This window comes from Lasioglossum baleicum, chromosome 3 (genome assembly GCF_051020765.1).
Source record: "Lasioglossum baleicum chromosome 3, iyLasBale1, whole genome shotgun sequence".
Taxonomy (NCBI): Eukaryota; Metazoa; Arthropoda; class Insecta; order Hymenoptera; family Halictidae; genus Lasioglossum; species Lasioglossum baleicum.
Window position 1 is genome coordinate 7,269,500 of NC_134931.1, and position 21,935 is coordinate 7,291,434.

General features: G+C 41.5%; 1 protein-coding gene and 1 long non-coding RNA gene across 9 annotated transcripts in view; one reads left to right on the plus strand and one right to left on the minus strand.

The window, feature by feature from the left end:
• LOC143206983 (putative receptor-type tyrosine-protein phosphatase mosPTP-1) overlaps window positions 1-21,935 on the plus strand; it is a 641,890-nt gene that overhangs the window by 600,746 nt on the left and 19,209 nt on the right. For 6 of the 7 annotated variants that reach the window (XR_013008585.1, XR_013008586.1, XR_013008587.1 and 3 more), the window contains 3 exons: window positions 16,392-16,592; window positions 18,552-18,832; window positions 20,198-20,454. Coding sequence is in view for 1 of the 7 variants with exons in the window: in XM_076419923.1 (XP_076276038.1) it covers window positions 16,392-16,592; window positions 18,552-18,832; window positions 20,198-20,454 (739 nt within the window). In the remaining 6 variants the exon portion in view is untranslated. Of the gene's footprint in view, window positions 1-3,343; window positions 3,519-16,391; window positions 16,593-18,551; window positions 18,833-20,197; window positions 20,455-21,935 lie in introns of those variants that run through there. The other variant, XR_013008590.1, reaches the window with a different exon arrangement.
• Window positions 1,740-20,308, minus strand: LOC143206985 (uncharacterized). Of its 2 annotated transcripts, none has more exons than XR_013008593.1 (4): window positions 20,173-20,308; window positions 2,331-5,992; window positions 2,101-2,256; window positions 1,740-1,879 (listed from the first exon to the last, which is right to left on the minus strand). It is a non-coding gene; the product is annotated as an uncharacterized LOC143206985 (long non-coding RNA). The 2 variants fall into 2 exon arrangements; XR_013008592.1 differs by having other exon boundaries at window positions 2,331-18,499; window positions 20,173-20,304.

Here is a 21,935-nt window from a genome sequence, read left to right on the forward strand (position 1 = left end):
TCAGGAACATGTTCCCAGGACAAGTGTGTTCTGCTCGATCCTGTTCGTTTCCGATCGATCGTGCTTGCTAATTAGACACGGTACATATACCGACGACGACGACCTTGACGACTAGTCTATAAACATTATTTGAACGTTAGCATAGGTCAGTTCTAGTTGGTATGCGAATGACAGGCGACTATTTGGAACAGAATAAAACTGAATATAAACGAGTTTAACGGTCGTTTTACTGTTGGTCGATTCAGCGCGTGTAAAACGCGTTCGTACTCTGATTTGATCGCTGTACTCGAGAATGGCAAACAGAAGTATGCATAGAAGGAGTTAGGCGAAAATGATTGGAAAATTCATTCGAGTGTGGAGTGTGTATAGTTATGCTATCCAAATAATATTTGGTTGAAGCCAACATTCACAGTTCAGAGAAAAGTAAACAACATATAACAATACAGAGTAACTCTTTCTAATTGTAGTTTAGTTATTTTTTGTGCAACAGTAGCATTCCTTGTGCTCCGTTATTCGTGTTCGATTTAAACAATCTCATTTTCCATTTTTGCTAAAATAGTTGCAGATCAGTATTGCGTATTTTAAGACGAACGTGTACATATTTAAAGAATGGGAGACGGTGAGGGTTAACAAGACATTTTACATGTAGTTTTTGCAGAGCTTTCGCAAGACAGTGCACTCAAGTCTGCATCTGCATGAGCATCCGCAGCCTAGTCGATCACGTTGTACGTAGAAAGTTACCAGTCGACGCACCGAATGGCCATTTAAGAATAAAAGCAAGCGAACGAACGAACAAACGTTAGCGGGGATCCACGTTAAACCAGTGTTTGCCCAATACTTTCGCAAGCACAACTGTGCATCCGCCTCTATTCCCACGATTCTCTGAACCGAGTCTGGTAACAGCGATGCGTCGCTTGTATATTACGAGATGTACACCCTATACATACATACATATAGGTGCACGCGTCGAAGCATCGCACGTGAGTGAGTCATCCTTTTATTGCGGAACTGAAATTTTCATCTCTGATCGGCGGAAGCGCGTTTTTCTCGGTTCGTCCTCAGCACGATCACGGTTGACGAAACGTGGTCTCGTCCAGTCTCGTCTCGACACGACGGACGACGTGTTTTACTCTCCCCACCGTGTATGCAGAGCTTTCTGGGTAACTAGGATGAACACGAAGAGCCCACCGGAGAGAATTTCTCTGTGACGTATAAATGTCAAGGCTCGCGGTTGCCGAGGAACAGCACGTGTGCAGCAGCGTCGCTGCGGCCGATTCTCGGTTAACTTGCGGTTAATATCGCAATCATTCAGACGTAATTGCGACTCGTCCATTTGCTCGCGCTGTCTGCTGATATACTACGACAAACAATTCGTCTTTGTTCCGTGCCCACCGCTTTTCCCAGGGGAAATCGCCCGGCTGGAAAAAGAGGAAGGGGGATTCGGTTGATCTTTCACACGGTCTCATTCTTTCACTTTTACACGATAATCCACCATTGTGGCAACACGAGACGGATTAACATGCGGCGATAGAGAGCTCGGTAGCACCGATGTAAAGAGAGAGCTATCTAATCTTTGATCGGTACGGGTACTTTTCTATTAGATATGAAGACGTCTGTTCCACCGGCGAAGAAACTCCCAGGGAAATATTCTTTCTTATGTATTCGCTTCCTCCGCTTCAAGCATTCAATAAGGAGGGAGAAATGATTACGTTCTCGTATCGACGATCGGTCTCCCAGGACCGATGTTCCTCGTCAGACTTTCTTGTCCAGCATCAACCGCGATGAGGATTCGCCCGCAACTCTCGATCGTTCTCTAACGGTCCTTGGATTGCAGATCAACTGTCCTTCCGGAAATTGTCATAGGCAGACTGGCATCATTCTGGGGATGATTAAGCGTTTAGTCAGTTTAGTGTCGTTTCGGGTTAAATGGAAAATTCACGTTCCGAGGAGTGAGTTATACTCGGTTGGAGATTTTGAGAAACTTGATGTTTGGATTTCGGCATCTCTCAAAATAGATGGTCAAAATATAGACTCAATGTGAAGAGTAGAAGCTAGAGACTGAATTGTAATTAATTGGCGAAAATCAAAATTCTATTTTACTTTCAATTTCCGTCATTGTAGATTCGCAGTTTGGTCCATAGTGGGACGTGCCGACGCGATGACTCGGCAAGTCGAGCGAAGTTTTCGACAGCTCACCGTCGTCGGGTTCCGAAGGCCTCTGTGGCCGGCCATGTGTATCCCCTCGGTCTTGACGCACTAAAAATATAAGGGGAAGCCGCTTTAAAACGTTCGAGAGGGGTCGTGTAATTATTGCTGCGCGGCTGGCAAACCTGATGCGTTTGTCGCTGCCGGCTGGTCGCGTCTCCGTTGTTGCTACCGGCGCGGCGCTGTTGCTGCGTGGCTCTCGGGGCCAGTATATGCCCGACGAGAAACAATCGAGGCCATAATTCCGACTAATTGAGCTGGTCGACGATGCAATTACAACAACGCGCGAGCGAGAGAACTGTTGCCCGGTGGGTGAGAACCGAGTCGAATTCTGTTTTCTCCCGGTTTTCATTCGCGGTTAGGAAAACAAAGTGTAATCAACGGTGTTCGGAGCTGGAGGCAGCGCTTTCGAATTGAGGAAGCGAGATGAGGCTGGCGAAAGGGGATAAGAGGAGGAGGAGGAGGAGGAGATTATTTATCGACGGCAGGAGGAGACCAAATTGGGCTGGTCGAGTTCGATCTCGAGCCACGTTAATATTCCGCTCGCGTTGCCCGTACGTGTACACGCCGCTCTACGAGGCAAATGTATCGGGTCGCGAGGATGCACACAGCGCGAATGTAATCGCCGCTTCGTTAGTTTGATCCTCGTGACCCGACGTGCCTCCACCACAATTTCGATATTCCTTCAGGCTACCGCAGAATATGTCCGTCGAACGATCTATTCCCTCGTAACTACCGATGCCCGGTCGCAGCTTAGTGTGATCATTCGATGAAATGATGGTTCGCTGGTGAATCCTTCGACCGAACGACCTCCTACGATCGACGATCTAGAAAACGGTGATCACACAGGGGACCCTTGGGATCGTTGCGTCTCGGGGTGCCATGAGACAATGCGAATCCTAGTCCCCCATGGTGTACCGGGTCGCGATGTAACGCGTGCTAAACGGCACGAACATTCGCGAAGACTCAAGCCGCACGGCGGACCGTTCTGTCTTGTAACCGTGCATACGGGGGTGAAACGACCGCGATGAAAATCTCCGCGTCGCCGCGAACGACGAGGATGGACGAATTTGTGAAGTAGCCCGGTGGAGAAGAGCCACGCCGAGCCACGCCTCACAGCTGCAGCTGCAAAACGAAAATGTCGTGGGCCAGGATAGTCAGTGCCGCTCAACTCGCAGCCGCAGTGGCTGTCATCCTGAGGATTCTATTCGCGTCCGCGGATCCGATCGCGTACACCGACGAACAGACCTACGAGCAGACCACTTACACGGTGCCAGTCTCCTCCACGGAGAACGACAGCGACATTTATCCAGGTAAATCGGATCTATGCTCCCGTGGCACCGTTTGTCACGGACGTTTTCCTGTTCACCGAACGATCCAAAGAGAAAGGTGTCTATTGTATGGTTTTTTTCGGTCCGGGCGGACCAAACGGTTTACACCGAACGATGTTGTTTCATGCCAATTTTATGTAGCCGGCAGGTTTGTTGCCCGACGTGGAAATGAAAGTACGAGATTTCTCGAGGCTGCTGTCTCGTTAGATTATTGCTGCAATTACGTGACCAGTCGTACGAGGAAACACTGCGGGACTTCCTTTCAGCGTGTTTTTGTTTCTGGTCTGGTGTTATTACGCCCTAGCGGACGAAAACTCTTCGGTACGCGCCACTGTGAAAGATAAATATGGCTGTACCTATAACAGTAATCCGTTTTGAACGATTATCGAAATATATACACGTATATACAAAACGAATATACGAAACGTATACATATACAAAAACATATCTTATTATTTGTTTAGTCGACGCTAAACTTAGTTTTTTTTTCAAAAGAAAACGTAAGAAAAAAGATTTCGTAAATAAGACAATGTTTTTGAGCGTTAATGTATGCAATTTTATCATTTCCTCGAAATTTGTAAGTAGTAAAAATTGCAGTTACAAAATTTTTGGGGTACTTTTCAGCAATCAATTATTGCAAGTGTTCCGCATCAAAAAGATGTTGCGATACCATAAGACTGTAGTCTCGTATGTCGTTGTTTCCATTTTCACAATTTTTTGGGGAGCCACGCAACAAGCAAAGTCCAATGCTTTCGCGTTTACTGCATGGAAGGAGCACTTGTGAAATCATTCGGCCCCTGCGCGATGAAGAGACAATAGATGGTGCGTGAAATATATCTGATTAATCGTCGGTATATCTGATCCAACAACATTCCGCGAGCACCGATAAATAAACGAGACCGAAGTAATGCCGGAACGAATATGACGTTTCCACAGGACATTCCAATATGTGTGACCTTTGAAAGGACCTTTTCTACTCCTCTTCTCCGAATTCTTTGTCTCTAGGACCGTATTTTATTAGAAATTGCTACCACCGAGAAAAGTCAGATTCTTCCACACTAAGTAGATTGCTGGGCTGTCTATCAATTAAAGTGGTTGTTTTGGCAAGTTGTTAAATGATATTAATTATTAAATTGCAAACATACGTTCACATTTGTATAATTTATCAGATAGGAGATATAATTCATTTAATAGGTTCAATATGAATTGCATTTCACAGCTTCAAAATGTTACAACGAAATTCGCGCGACCGCGACGATTCACATTATTATTAGCTTCTGTTTGCGGATAAATATGTTTCGTTAATTGTTGTTATTCGATAAGTGGCAAGGTTTTCAAACGTGTCATTAGCGTAACAAAGTAGCGACCGAACAATCAGTTCCTAATTGGTTAATCGAATGTTGAGTAACTGACAGAAACAATTGAACTAAAGTGTTCGACTGAAATGATGTGTTGTTCAAGAAACGAATAATGGATTTACAGTCCATAAATTAGAACAGGACGGAACCTCGTTTTCACGTGAAATTAACTTTTATGTCAGAGTCCCGCCGTCAAATGTAATTTTCCGAGCCACTCGAATCAAAATTGGCCAACCGCATTGTTATGGCGACAATTCATTCCAAATGTAATAAGAGCCGTACTCCCGGTCATAATTACGTGAACAATGTACGAGACAGTCAGAATATTAAATACTCGGTAAATGCAGCGCATCCCATACACTTTCTGAGGAGGCCTTAATCGCGAAGCACGCGTAGCATCAGCGTGAATTTTTCTGAATTGGGTGCTCAAGAAAATTCGTCGGAAGCATTCGTTAAGCGATACGAAGCTGCAACATCCAATTCGCATTCCGGTCCACCGAAAATAGATCCTCGAGAAAATTTTTCCGGAGCCGTTGCGCCCGTAATCGCATCACGAGATTTTCCACTCGCGTGCAGCGCAGCCGGTTTATTTCCTTGTTCGTCTCGATTTCGAAGAATGAGGTGTAGCTCGCATATGAGTATAGTTCTGTGTCTCTCTCCTTCTCTCTCCCTACTTTCTTTCTCCCTCTTCGTCTATTTGCTCTCGATCCTCCAGCTCCTAGCCTCTAAAACGCACCTTGCCGTGAGCGTTACGTAAGTGTTTCGAGTACGGAATCACGGGTGCGCAGGTTGTCATAAAGCCATGAAAACACTGCATTACGTTCCGTCTTCAATGCTCTGCGATCCAGTTCCGATGCCTGGCCACGAAACTGGTTCCCCGACAAGAGAGGAAGCGCCCTCGAGCGTTACTTGATCCTGCTTCCAACGAGCGAATCTCGTTTCCGGCCGGCCGAACCAGCCGCGCACGTTCCACCCTCCCGTTTCGGTCCAGTTTCCTTAACGGTCCAGTACTCTGCAGAAGTTTCGGCAATCGTTGCCCGATTAACCGGCCATTGATTAACAGAAACGATCCGGTTACCAATTCAGGACGAGCTCAATCTAACGGGACGAAAAAATCGATTTATTTCATTGAATGATTCGATAGCACAATCCTTCAAAAATATTCTCCTGAAAGCGTTCAATGAAATTTGGAAAACTGAAGCGTCTTCTAGTAAAAGTAAAAGAATATACGCGATTTCTGAGAATAGAACGAATTGTAGCAAGTGCTTCTTACATCGTAATTCTTTTATGGTGTATTGCCACATATGTGTTACTACTTCCTTGGACAATCATAAATTAAACGTAAATTTTTTTAATGCATGAAAATATGTGCTGTACCTACGGAGTCTAACAACTATAACAATGTTATTGAATATCGTAGAAAATTCCACGTACTGACTCGGGGGTTAAAAAAGTTATTTCGTTTCAAAGGCTGTACAGAGTTTCGACTGGCTGTAGATCAGCGGTTTCCAACCTGGGTGGCGCGGACTATTGCCAGGGAAGGCGCCAAAATTTTTAATGAAAAATTAACTTGTAGTTCTCACTTTTTTGTAACAAAGTTTTTATTATTTAGCACGCATCTATATTATTATATCTATTCAAAACATAAAAAGTAGGGAGGCGCGGGAAAAAATATTTTTTCGGGGAGGCGTTGTAGCATAAAGGTTGGAAACTTCTGCTGTAGATACAAACGCGCAATATTTGCTGGAATATCCGAACACAGAATAGAGAGGAAGAGAAAGATAGGAAAAGACAAAGAGAGACTGGAACGTTCAAGGCTGTTTGCGCCCCAGTGTGACTCTATTGAACGCCCTCCAGCGATATTTAATCACGGTCCCTTCACGAGAAAATCACGTTTCTGGCTATGCAAACCAGCAACGGACTTCGTCCCGATTTGGTCCACTTTTCGCAATGGTCTTCGGGTCTTGATTCGCGGGACGCGTGATCCGCATGTGGAAGGTCTCTCCACCTCTTTACATCATCGGTTGCAACCAGTGTCGCCAGGTCGCCAGCAATCGAGGGGAATCAAGTATCCCCCCTCTGATGACCAGTCCAGTCTATGGCACGGGTACCGTGGTCTACGGTCTTAGTGGGGGACGTTGGAGTGTACGGGTGGTGCTGGAATGGGATAGAGGAAGGGGAAAAGGAGGAGAGTAATTGAGACTCGATTCAGCCTCAACTGGCGACACTGGTTGCAACAATCGTACGGTGGGCGGTGCCTGTTGACCTCACCGGCGGCGTTCTCTCTCGGGCCAGGTATAAAATTATGGAAATACTCGTCGCGTTTATGCCCGGTTTCTTTTCATTTCGTTTTTTTTTTTTTTTAAGTCAAAGCACGTTATCTTTCGCGAGCCATCCAGACGTGCTATTTTTACGTGCCGAAGGAGCGCGCGAGCGCGATGGACGACAGGCCCCAAGGTCGCGATTCTAATTCGCATGCTCCGAAATGTCTAGCTACTTTTTTGTACAGTTCGCTAATGTCCATCGCGGAGGACGCACTCCTTGAATTAATGGGACAACGCCCCGCGAAACCCTATCGCCTTTTTCGGTCAGCTGCCCCGCTTAATCTTTTGCAAACGAACACTGCTGGCAATTATAGTTGAACGACAACGTCTTTGTATGGCTATTGAATTCTATCCGATAGGGGATTGGGCAACCCGTGCTGGCGGAGAATCAATGATTTTGCCGGTTGATCGTCGTGCTAGTTCAAGACATTCTTTTTCTTTTTAACCGACTTCGAAAAAGGAGGAGGTTACTCAATTCGATCTGTATGTGCCTTTTTTTTCGCTTTTTTTTCTATGTATGTTCACCGATTACGTCGAGATGGATGGACCAATCGGAACGAAACCTTTTGCATCTTGTAGAGTATGTTCCCGGGATGGTCCCGTGCAAAAAAATTTTACATTTCTTTATTAATTACGATTTTATTTGCGAAAATGTAGGGTGGTGATACCGTCGTGAACCGTTATCGATTGCCGCTTTCAGATATTTATAAATTACGATTTGGAATGTGACGGCTGACAGAGATAAAAAAGTGTGAAATAAAAAAAACTTAAAAAAAAAAATTAAACCGACTTCGAAAAAACGCACTAAAAAGTATGAAATAATTTCCATTTAATTTATGTGAATACACACGAACTTAAATACAATACAATCTTTTCGGAGGCGGCGCAAATATATTATTTAAATATAAATATATTAGTATTTAGAAGAATTTAAGGATTTTCGTAATTTCCAGTGTCGAAAATTTTCAATTTTGCGCCGCCTCCGAAAAGATTGTATTGTATTTAAGTTCGTGTGTATTCACATAAATTAAATGGAAATTATTTCATACTTTTTAGTGCGTTTTTTCGAAGTCGGTTTTCAACGCATTCTCGCAAATGACGTCTGCAACTGTCAAATTTTCGGTGATGCGATCGCAAATAATGACAATTGCTTCTTTTTATGATAAAGAATATAATAGACATTTTCTAAACGACTAATAGAAGTATAATTGATTCTTGTAAGCAGTCTGCGAATCTTGTACAAAATTTAAATTATTTGCAGCGGTTGCAAGGTTCTAGAACCAAATCGAAATTCATTTTTGTCTTTAACGGTTTTAGTATGATATCTAGCCTTCGCCAAGTTACTGATTTATAACACTAGAACTGTCAAATTAATATCGTCTTTTGACTTATACGACTCACTTTTGTCGGTGATCAACATACCTAATAATTTTATTATTACGATTTCAACATTTTGTGCATCGAGCATAACGAAAATACACACGTCCTGAACATAGTACATGATTTAATACGCTACGCAAAAAAGGCAAACTGCAACTAGGACGCTGTTACAAAATCCAATCCAGTGATTAACAAAGCAGAATAAAGAAAAGGAAAGCATCATTGACTAAACTCAAACCATAAACAAAGATAAGGCATAGAGACCATTTCAGTAGAGTCGCCAGGGAAAATAGAAAGTGGAGCAGGGAAATGGGAAGTCGAGAAAAGTACCAAGTAACGAATAATTTAAGAACACGTTTGTAGTCGGCTCGACGAATAACTATTCAGTTGTCAAACTAGCTGCAATGTTTCTTGTCTCAGAAGTGATGGTTACACAAGAAGTTTTTACTAATAGCTTGATTTCGTCTAACACTGGTTGAATTTGTAGTTATTACCTTCTCTCGATAATTAGTATTTATGGAGAATTAATGGGGGAGACTTTATATAGCTATCACTGGATTTGTCAATTGGATAAACAGGTTCCGAATTATGTCATGCCTTGCCTAATTTTAAACAGGAATATGTAATAAATATGTTAGCAAAACATTCATAAGAAAGATAATGGATATCGAGACGGTACAATATATTGTTTGCATGAACGGAAGAGATTGGTTTCTGAGTCTAATATTTAACGGGAAGAATGGTCAGGATTGCGAACGTGGCAGTGATCTGTGCAGGGTGAAATCGCGACGACAATCCACACGGTGTGTTTGAAATTCATAAATTCCGTCCAGGAAATTGCGGACAGGGCGACCGGAGAAACAGGTAGTCAGCGGTTGTTCGTTTTCTTATCAACGGTTCCTTTCACTGGCACGTCGCTACTCATACCGAGCCTATCCTAATAAAGCCACTTTCGCCTATTTCTCGTATCCTCGTGGAACGCCCCTCCTATGCATCCCCGGAGAGTCGGTTTTCTTCCGATCATTTAGATAATTGCGGTCAGGAATTCTATACCGGGTGATCAGTTTCAACGCGCGCACTCGATAGACCGTGAACGGTACATACAATCAATCGAGAAGAAACTGAAAGTGTGAGTGTTGAAAGAGGTCGAGGAGGACATTAGAATTTCATATGATGAGCTGCTTGTAGGCAGGGCCAAGGACGCTCCAAGGTCGGCTGCATTTGTTTCTTTAATGAAGCTTGTGAAGACTTGAGAGAAAGTTGCCAAACGCGTCCTGCTCGACTAAATCGTTCTCCACAGATCGAATCGCTATTTTTATTATTAGACTGCGACTTTTTATGCACAATACGAAATTGTCATTCACTTCTATTGATATTTCCACTGTTCTAAATTTTACCTACCCAATTTCGGAAATTGTTCACCATTGAGAATATTCGAATATTCTTATAATATAACTGGAGTGTTTAGGGAACAAGTTTTATTGCACTTTTTTCGTCTGATCATGCCACGACATCGTCGATAGCGTGATCCGGACTCACCTGTCGATTTGCGAGGTCTGAGCCGAGTCATTAACCAAAGTGTTGCCTGAGTGCCGGCAATTTCGCTTCCACAATGTATTAAAATTTTCCGGTTGCTGCGTTTCTTTCTGGCGATAATTTGAGCGGCCGATAGCATCAGGTTGTGTGCGCAGCAACGCTAGGAAAATATGAAAGCAGCGCCGTGTTATTTCCGAGAAGAATCGATCCGTAACTCGAATTGTATGGTATTTATGAAGACACTTCGACCTCCGTTGAATTAGAATTCCACATAAAAGCCTCGTAGATGGATAGACGGTTTTGTTTCGGTGCGGAAGATTAGTCACCCGCGGAGAACGTAGCGTACCGGTTCGCGGCAACACTCTGACGAACAATTACCGATCCTTTCATTTGCAACGACATTGAAATTCAATCTATCGATCCAGTCGACTGTAAAAGTAATAACTAAACCGCGGATTTCTGTGCAAAATAAAGATTGTCAATAGGCCGGAGTCAAGGAGAAATTTCTTTCCACTTTTAATCATTTTGGTAAGCTTAATTAATACATGTAATTTTTTCTTAAATTCCATTAATATATTACCTGCTCTTTAGCCATCAATTACTCGCATTTCATTATCTGCATAATCGCACGCTTGAAATTCGATATGAACCTGGCGTAAATAAATTTTTATTCTATGAAATGGCTAATATTTGAATGCCACATAAATATTTAAAAAATGAATGTTTACTAACGTAGACGAGACTTTCGTTTTTGCTTGAAATAATGAATTTGTTGTTTTGGGATTATCAGTACATACTACATGTGAGCAATTGAAAGTTAAAATGACGTTTAAATAATATATTTCATAGTTCGATTGAAATATTAAAAGTATATTTCAGCCATTTATTCGTTTCCTATGAATAAATAACTTAATAAGGTTCTTCAATCTTTCGTCTTCTATCGTCGGAGGTTAAAAAAATTTCTCTTCAGACTTCAACAGAATCTTTGAAATGGGTAATCAAGCAAGAGACAAGAGGCAATTGTGTTCAACAGAGTTACTTTATCTTTAATGGCTTGCTACGAGGAAAAGGGATTCTGTAACCGTTACTCTAAAGTTACGTTTTGCTTGTAAACCTACATTTACTCTGACTCAGAATCACCACGAAAAATTGATGTGCCATTATTGACAATATTGTTTACATTCTTAAATTATATTGGTATCTAATCAAGTACTACATATTTAAGTATTGTACGAGGTATTATATCAATTTCATATCCATAAAATGAGAAAAACATGCACAATGGAATTATTCTAGGTCAGAAGAAAAGTTTAATTTTCAAGTTAAAATAGATCCGACTGCAAAGGGTTAATTTAAACAATTATATCAACAACTTGTCGAAAATCAGATTGTTACTGCTCTAGATTTTGGGACCATTGTACGTCATTTTAATAATTACTGTAAATATTCTAGGTAAACAGAACAGCAAAACAGACAGTACGAAATTCGAAGGTATTGTATTCAGTCGTAATACAAGGAACGTGAATGAAATGTCGTGTGCATTTTAAAAAAAAATTCGGTTTGAATGGATCGAGGACAAAAGTTACTGTCGAAGGCGAGGAGAAAAGGTTGGCAGATTCGCGTTTTCCCTCGACCCGGAAAAGTCGTCGGGAAAAATGCTGCGAGTCCGCGACGTAATCAGCAGGACTGGGTTCTGCCTTTCTCTTCCTTTTTTCCGTGACTGTTTTGCCGGGACGTCGAACGGGTTGCTCGACCTTGCCTATTCACCGCGTAATCGTATTCATTTTTCAGCTCGTGCGTGCACGTACTCGATACAACACCATCGTTCGGCCGCGAATTCTAAAGCCTACCTCTAATCGTCGTGACTCGCCTCTTCATTTCCATCCTTAATGCGCGGTGAATACGAAACGGAGTAACGCGGGTTCTTCCGTTGTCCGAGCTAAAACAAACGATTTCGACAGTTGGTGATATTGCGAGAGGCCATCGCTTTCCGGGCAAACCTGCGTGGAAAACCATCGCGGAAATGGAACAGTAACAGAAGGGGTGAATACGAAATGTGGGAACGTGGATGGATACTTTTGCGGTCGACTTCGGTTCCGAGGTGTATCACCGTGTTCTGCATGCTTCGAGGGGCGATTCTTCGTGAAGCGAGCTCAAGAAATCTAGCCTGTAGTACAATATTTCATAAATATTAAGTCGTTCGGAAAGTAATTTCCGGTTTCATGTAGAGATGGCATTGCTTTCATCTGTTTTTACTTAACCTTATTTTAAATCGCAAAATCGTGGTATACCTTGCCAGCTCACATTTCGGACATCAGTTCTTTGTCCATCAAAGAATTTCGGGCATCAATCATTTTTTTGTCATCGCGTCAATGCCAAAATCAAAGTATTACTGCAAGGGTAAAAGCGCAGTGCACGTACCAAAAGGTTGTGTGCTGTTTACGGAAAAAATGTACCATCAGATTACCATTTTTTTCGATTTTTTCAACATTCCTTAAGCAAATTTCATTTCCAATAAATAATCATATAACTCAATTTTTTGCCAATAAAGACAGAAATTCTACGAGCATGGGATCCGTAAGTTGCCTGAAAAATCGCAGAGGATCATAGAATAAAATGTTATAAAACTTCCTCTAAATAGTAAAAAATTGACTTTCCCTTTTTATAATAAAACGAAATGACTTGTCGAACGACCTAATATACTCTCAAGGTTTGCAGAAAAATTTGCGAATGTAACAGATAACGTGAAGGAGCAAAGACAAGTATGTAGATTCGCCCGACTCGTCTATTCTCTCGAATCGCCAAATAAAGCGTTTGTTTCATGTGTTTCCACTTTCAGCGTCGAAACTCGTTGCATCACGTTCGAACGTGGGCAAATACTCCGAACGCAATTTGTCGCCCGATCGTATCGATATCGAACTGCAATCCGCGCAACAAGAATTTTCACGCGTAAACTTTTTTATCTGGACCCGAATGAATTTTCACGACCAATTACTATTTGACGCTCGCATTCTGCGTTGTATATTGAACCGTTACTGTACAATAATTTTCAGGACCATTTGATACATTTCGCTCAGAATTGTATTTTTGTTCAATTGAATATTAACTGAATTGCCCCTAGCATATTTGACAGCTTATAGTATTCTTGGTTCACTGAAGAATATCATCACTAGACTGCGGATCTTTATGCAAAATAAAAACTGTCTGTATCGATTGCAAGAAATAGAAACTAAATTGAATATTACTTCTTCCCTTAATGATTTTAATAGAGGAGAAATCATATATTGACATTTTGTGAAAACGTGATGTTTTTAAAATTATAACTGCATAAAGATCCGCAGTTTAATCATCGCTTACACATTACGGTTGCTTCGATTATACAAAGCTGATCCTTCCCATTCGCACAAAGTAAATCAGGTTCCTAAGCAAAAAAAGGGACATCGTGGCCAGGTGAAAATTGGATCTATCATCGCGTTTTCTACCATGCACGATTCGCCACCCCAGCGATCGTTCATCCATATTCAAAGTTGGAACCAGGGCCATGCTCAGCGTTTCACACCGTTTGCAGAAGTATGTATTGTGTTACGCAGAAGCACTAGGGGTATAGCGTGCGTTATTGAAGTCCGTTTGGTGTTCAGAGAGTATCGTTTTCCACGAGGTATCGTTTCGAATCGAAAACACGGCCAGCTGCTCCGGCTGTGAATTTCGATAAGTACCTACCGAAGGTTTTGGTTGCGGCGCGTGCAGAATCTGATTACGAGCTTCGAGTTTGGTACGTTCGCGTGGCAAGCAATGTTGCTCGAAATCCTCGTGAACCATCCCCGATGCTGTTTCGTTGCTGAAACTCCGCGAAATTCAATCGTGAAGCCGTACGATAGAATGTTTTCCGCTTGTCCGTTCTTTTGTTTCTTCTGCTAATCAACTTTCGGTAGGAACGACTCCATCCAACCGCTGTTAGGGTTCGCAGTTGTGGTTTCTGGGCTTTTAGAGACTTTGATGGGCTTGAAAAATGGCTTTCGGGACGGAATTTAGTGTGTAGAATACCGCTGATAAATTTTGTTAATAAATACTTCTCGTCTAGATACAAGTATTAAGGGACTACAGATCTTTATGCGAGATGAACAATTGTTAGCATGAATTGCAGGAAACAGTAGATATATAGCACTTTCTTTTTCGCTTGAATTCTACTATTTGTAATCGCATCAACTCGATTTTCACATAAATGCATAAAATCAGTCTAGTTATTAACTCTTCGCAGTCGGATCTATTTCAACTCGAAAATTAAACATTTCTTCTGACCTGGAATAATTCCATTCTACGTATTTGATTTTCTTTCATTTTATGGATATTAAATTCATATAATACCTTACACAATACTTAAATGTTTAGTAATTGATTAGATACCAACATATTTAGTAATGTAAACAATATTGTGAATAATGGTACAGCAATGAGTGCTAAGGGCCCTCACAATACTATGTATATCGAGTCAGATACTATATCGAATTTCGTATAAGGTGGACTTAAACATTTAAGTACTCTAGCTCTAGCTCTATTTGTAATGCTCGGTCGCTATCGGAGTAAACTTTCACTCGCATCTGCTCGAGCATCGTTAATCCACGTTGAACTTAAGAGGCAAGCCTTCTGAAGTGTTATAAGAGAACGACGCGTACTTAAAGATGTATGATGTATAATCCTCGCTTTTGCCGAACTAGTAGAACCTGCGACGAGGACGTATTTATGTCTCAGCAGGCACTTCGAAAGGGAAACAGTGTCATCTGGAAGGGACAACTCGTTTACACAACGATGTTCCCGCTCTTCGCTGCTCCCGGTGTTATTTATGATGTCCTGACCATCCTCGAAGTATCAGGGTGGCATATTGACTTTAGGGGTGTTCCCCTAGTCAGCGTTGACAATGGCTCGCTTCCACGAGCATCTTTTTCTTTCACACGATCGTCTCGGGGCGATGTTAAATCATTTGGGTACGGCGCAACGTAATTATTTTTCTCCCGTTACGCGTCGAAAAGCGCAATTAAAAGTCCTGTGCTTCAATTCTACCGCAGGATCATTATTTACACCGCTGACTTATTATTCAATATCTTAGACCTCGGCGTTAATACAATCAAACCAAATCTCATTTTGAGAAACAATTTTCCGCCGCATGATGGGTAGCATCATTATTCTAATATTATGTAAAATATAATATCAGATAGTGAACAGTAAATAGAGCTATTTTTTATAAATAGAACATGTACCTATTCTACTTGCAGGACATTGAAAGTAGTTCAGTTTTAATTTGGCATGCTTTTAGTAATGGTGAGAAGTAACGTAAGATTTCTAGTAAAATCTTCAATATAATGTTGCAAATCTGGACGTATCCGGTTTTTAAGCCGAGGTTTTCAACTTTGAAGAACCAGTAAATATTTCTATAAAAGGTGCAGTCTTGCGAGGGTACAAAAGAAGCGTGATGTCGACGCTCGTGGCTCTTCGACTGGATTTCCGGAATGAGCCGGCTCCTCTCAAACAGTTAAGCCCGGTTGTCCCGCGACTTATTCGCGAAAGGGAGTGTCTTTAGACGCGTCGAAGAGGACGCAGTCTCGATCTTAGACACGGTGGTCGGTCGTACGAAAACGTGAGAACGCCGGCTATATGCAGTATAACTCGGCGACGCGAGGGGTCTGAGAAGATACTCGAGGCGAAATTAATTATTCAGACTTCGGTCGACGCGAGCCGGCTCTCGTCTTTGTGCGCGGGAAATTGGAAAGCCACCTTGGAAGATGACGAGCCCGCCGAAAAGAAGCGAAGGAGGGCGAAAAGGGGAGAAAGAGCCGCGCCGCCAAGTGCATCGACCGAAAAATAGTTTACGGAAAATTGTCCTCCCATGCAATCCTCTCCAGGATATCTCGTTCGAGGTCTCGGAACTCGCGACAAATTGAAAGCACGGCAAACCTTGGAATTTCCAATCAAATGGAAGGGAACAAGTTGTTAGGCTACGACAACTAAACCCTATCAAAAACTTGCGTGTTATGGCAAAGGAAAGTGTAAAAGATCATGAACCAAAAAATCTAAATAATCTTTACTCTACAATAAAAACTGCTCTGAATAATATTTTTGTCGTTGAATGTAAAAAAATAAGTAGATTCTAAGGAACAGTCTCACACTTAATCACGTTTAAATCTGTACAACAGCTAATTTAATGTTAGGACCGAGAATTCATTTGTACACTTAATAATTCGTCCTGTGAATTCTGCTTGCAGCGCCAACAAAACCACTGAAACTTTCGTCTCATGGCATCAACTCCACCACCATCGAATTGTCATGGTCCGAGCCTGAGAGCGCCAATGGGATCATATCCGGTTATCGCATCTATTACATGCATGCCAACTACACCGATGTTCAGATGTACAAAACCGACAACTACGATGGGTCGATTATCGAATTCGTCTTGAAAAAACTGAGTAAGTGTCCATTGGAAAAAATTCTTTCGCTTCTGCACCCCATCCTCATTCGTCAAAACATGAAACATGGACATTTTGGAAACATTTTGGGAAATTCTTTCATGTTTTTTTCCTTTTTTTTTTACACCCTGAGAACTCTCTAGCGTGTGGTATTGTCTTATTTGAGAAGCACAGAACTCTAAACCAAGAACAAGTCACCAGCGGACAGAGAATTATCGTTCAGGTAATGGAACGCGGGACGTCTGCACACCTGGGGCATCGATAAGCTCTTATCGGCATATTTGAGCTGGATGGCTGCAGATTAATGCATCGCTAGATAACGTGTCGAAACCGGGAATTCGGCTAACTCACTCGATCCTCATTTCTGGACGCGTGCTGCTTTCGCATTCAGATTTGTCCAATCTAGAACCGTTTAATACTTCCACTGCCAACTCAACAACCTCCATGGTTCCATAAAATCAGATTAATTTGATTAAATAAAAATTGAGTAATTAAGATGTCTGAATTGAGTACCCTTACTTGCATTCTACAGACCTAATCGGTACACTGAATATATTAGGTTAAAAGTTCATTTTTGAACAACTAATAATTCCATCTTTCATCTCCGTTTCTCCTAAAATTTCGTGCAAAAACGGCCTTGAAAACCAGGATAACCACTTAAGAATGACAATAGTTCCCAGGAAATTAAATAACGATTTGCGAGTACAGTGTTCCCGCGATTGCTGTGAGAACCTCGGGGGTATCGAGTCTCAGGAAACGAAATGGTACTACGTTTTTTTACGTGTGTGTGCCGAATATAGATTTCTTGGATAACTTTTCCAAGTGTAAACGACGATCCTGGGTAAACAACGGTGCTAAGCGGGAAATTGTTGTATTGTACTAATGCTATGCCATACCTGAGAATGATACATCGAGTATCATAAAACCTGAATTTAAACACCGTAATACCTTAATAAAGGGGGAACCCCCTAGTAGTGGGGATAAAAAAGTCACATCATCCGCATGCCCGAAAGTCACATCAATCGTGCGAATACTGTACTAATTTCAACAGACATGCAGTTTAACACTAAACCTACCGAGCCATAAAAGTAACTGCTACTAGTAACTGTTATTTATACTTTATGCGACTCCTATTGTAATACGTGCATTACTAAAGATATCTATACAATCGTTTCTTATGAAATCAGTTTTATTATTTTTCCAATTGTACACTGAGAAAAAAAAGTAGTTACTTCAATAACACGCGTGTTATTGTAATTTTTTTACTTCGATGAATATCAATGTATTCTTTTCAATAGTATGAAATTTAGAAGCAAATCGTGAAGTATTTGAATTGTCTATCATGAAATGATTGAAAATATTATTCGATTCAATACCGTACATTATTATTCGTAATATTCCTTTCTTTCCTTCAATCAGATATGTTGTTAAAAAAATTTGAGAAATGTATTGATTTATACTGGAATTGGTTTGAGGCCATATCTTATTTTTTTGAAAACATTGATGGTCAAGCTATTCGCTTATATGATTGGCGGAAATGAGTTTTGCTATTGAAATTCAATAGTATTAAATATTAAAATAAGTTCATATGATATTGGCACTATTCAATAGTACATCTTATTAAATCAACATATATTTTTTTTGTTTCGACAGGATTTTTTTCTCAGTGTAAATTAAGTTTAGTATTAAGTGTTCGTTCACAGATCACCCTATACCGTCTCTTACGCCAGATAACAGTCTTTCTCTCCTGTACAGTACTGCGTGAGGCCTCTTTTTTGTGAATAACAGGCTATAGCGCAATAATACACTTCTGGACTAATTTTATGAGCCCTTACCGTCATTGTTCCAGAGCCAAAACATTCGAGCTCTTCTTGGGGGGGGGGGTCTCCGACCAAACAGACGAGCCGCTAAGACACAAGTAGATATTCCCATTATAATTAAAGAACGTCTTCCTTCCAGAGCCCAACACCGAGTACAAAATATGGGTAAAGGCGTACACATGGAAAAACGAGGGCGAGCCTTCGGATCACATCATTCGGCAGACAGACGTCGCTGGACCAGGAGCACCGATGATTTTGAACTTGACCTGCCACACCCACGACTCTATCTACATCCAATGGGCCAGACCAAACATTTTTTGGGGCCCGATCGATTACTATTTCATCAAATACCGAATCGAGAATGACAACCGTTACGAGGAGATCGAAGTCTTCACCGAGAAGGACCAAATTGAGACCGCTGTACGTTACCATCGCTCGCTTTCCCACTTTTTCCCCGGAGAACTCTCCCTTGAATCTACCGGGTGTCCCAGACCACACGTACCACCCATTTATAATCTATAAAATAGGTCATTTTCAAAAATTCAGTGTTTCTTTTATAAATTAGATGCGTTCTATCAAATGGTGATATTTTTAACTTCCGGTTTCGGCCGAAAATAGGTGATTGAGACCGGAAGTTACATTTTTCAAATGGAACATGGTATTTTTATCACGGATTCTGATTCTATGCGAAAAAACAAGAAACTTTTGTCTGAAACATTTTTTCAAAAAATGTCATTTTATGTCCTTTAAGTAACCTTCAAAATGAATCCTTGCGAAATAATGTTTTCACTATCTGCTCTTGGCATAACCCATAAAGATGCCAGAAAGATGGCAAAAGATCATCGAACAAAGTGGAAAATATTTTATTGATTAAAGTTGATTGCTTGAATAAAAAAATTGGGCTATATTACACAGATAGTGAAAACATTATTTCGCAAGGACTCATTTTGAAGGTTACTTAAAGGATATAAAATGACATTTTTTGAAAAAATGTTTCAGACAAAAGTTTCTTGTTTTTTCGCATAGAATCCAAATCCGTAATAAAAAATACCATGTTCCATTTTGAAAAATGTAACTTCCGGTCTCAATCACCTATTTCCGGCCGAAACCGGAAGTTAAAAATATCACAATTTGATAGAGCGCGTATGATTTATAAGAGAAACACTTTGAATTTTCGAAAATAACCTATTTTATAGATTATAAATGGGTGGTACGGGTGGTCTGGGACACCCTGTATAATATTATGGGGTTCCATTGATTCCTGCCAGTTTTTAATTAAGAATATTTATTGTTTTCCTAATATGTTGTAATTGGACGAAAAAATTGTTAAAAAAATCGGCACTTTCATTTAAGAAGATTTCTGCGTTCGTGAAAAGAATCGGCAACAAGGTTTACTGGACCGGAACTCGATCGAACATCCTCGACCGTAGGCGTAGATTCCCACTCTCCAATCATGTATCGAGATACCGACTGTTATTATTGTGGAAAATGATTGTGACGGAGTCGTCGGTGACGTTACACTATCTGCCGATGACTAATTGCAAGAGCCGGCTCTAAGCGTAACCAGAAGCGTTTGGAATTGGAAATTATTTTGTCCGTAATCTCGAAACACGTTGAAAACAGGGATCGAAAGAGGTCTGGAATTGTTCAATAAATTCTAGTTAAAACTCGTTCCAGTGTTAATTGCGCGGCAGGAATTTTGTTGTTAGATGAGAATGAGGATGTGCTAGATGAAAGCTAGGATGAGAACCAATACTTACGTTGAGAAATGTTGTTTGTTCGCAGACGATCATACCGAACCTGACGATGAACACGGTTTACGAGATCGTGGTACGCGGAGGCACGCGAAGCGCCATCAACAATCGGCTAATCATACACGGAGAAGGTTCTACCCCACAGAAGGTGCTCGCGACACGCGATTGCGACAAAGGTCCACCATTGTTGCCTTATAGCACCAGAAGGTTCAGCAGCGGAGTGATTGCCGGAATGATTTGCGCCTGTCTCGCGGTGATGCTGATGATTACATCCTTCGTCTTGTGGAAGTGAGGATCAACTTTCTCTCTTTCTCTTTGTCTTCCAGTGTTTAGTCCCTGCATGTCCCCTAGAGTGGTCCTTGGCTGTGCAGTTCAACGACTGTTTTGACGATTTTTCTCGTCCCACAGTAGAGTACAGTAAAGTCCGTTCGGTTCGTGTTTACATGCGCTATCCTTTCCTACGTTTGTCGCAATACGCAGTCACAAAAGAATAGTAGCCACACGCGATCTACGTTCGAGACGGAACCGAGGATCGGGCTTATAGTCAAGACTTTACTCTAATTGGACAACGGCAGATCGTGTCGCATTTGCGTTAAAAATATAATTCACAGTTTCCGTTGTCCTATTACTTTCTGGCATACATCATTCCCTCAGCAAGTGTCACAATTTAGAGGAGTAAGGCAAGAAAATATCGAAAGTTGAAAGACAAGGACCACCCTAATCTATCCACGTGTGTTCCACACTAATGTTCCGATCGAAATCCCGCTTACCCATATCGATGCAACTACTACAAGGTACTTGATAACAATCGGCGCCGAAAGATTGCACGTTGCCATTGGCATTTTATTATCGCGATTGGAGAGTTATCGCGACTCGTATCGCAGTTTTTCATTCGTTTATCTGACCCTTGCCACTCGGAGCTGTAGCTTAATGCTTGCGTCAGTGATCGTTTTGTCATACTCGATGATGCATCGGGTAGGACGATGGATAAGGCGGTTAATAAGGCTAGGAATGTGCTTTCATCGATAAGGTAATTTTCTAGCAATCTATTTTTCGTCAATAAATTCTTGGTAGCTTCAACGCTAGCTAGATCTGCCTCTCGTAGCTTTCTATGGGAAGCTTATAGATAATTTTCGACTGTTAATTAGAGTTCACTGTATGTTCTTCGAAACAAGAACAATTTTTCTAAACAATTCATTGCACTTTGTTTTCAACCTACCAATTATAGGGTGTCAAAAAACAGGTTTTAATAATGGTTAATTCAGTTTCAAGCATTTTATAATCCCTACGCGAATAGTTCAAACGCGGACGGCAAATACATGTAGGTTTTCAGAGTTCCTTGGTCGATCTTCTTTCCTCTGTGGACACATTTCTGCCCATCGATCTTTCTCTTTCTGATTCATCGGTTAACCGCTTATCAGTTGCGATAACAACCAGCGCCAGCGTCGAAGTACGGTTTCTTGCCCGAGAGAGCGACAGTATTTTGCCAAGCAGATCTCGAGCTGCATGCATCGTACATAGTTCGGGAGTGCGGAGCGCGTATTGTCAGACGCGATATCGGATTTTCCCATTGATCGAGTCATCGAAGATGTTGAAAACAGAAATGTGGGCCACGATTGGGAGCCACTCCGTCTCGCAAACTTCTGAGTCACTGGTAGTCCGTTCGTGCTAACATTTCCCGTTTCGTTCCTCGGTTGCGGACGTTGAAACACATTTAAGATGGAGAGCGGAAGTCGCGCGACGACGATCATGAAGAAATACCTTGAGTT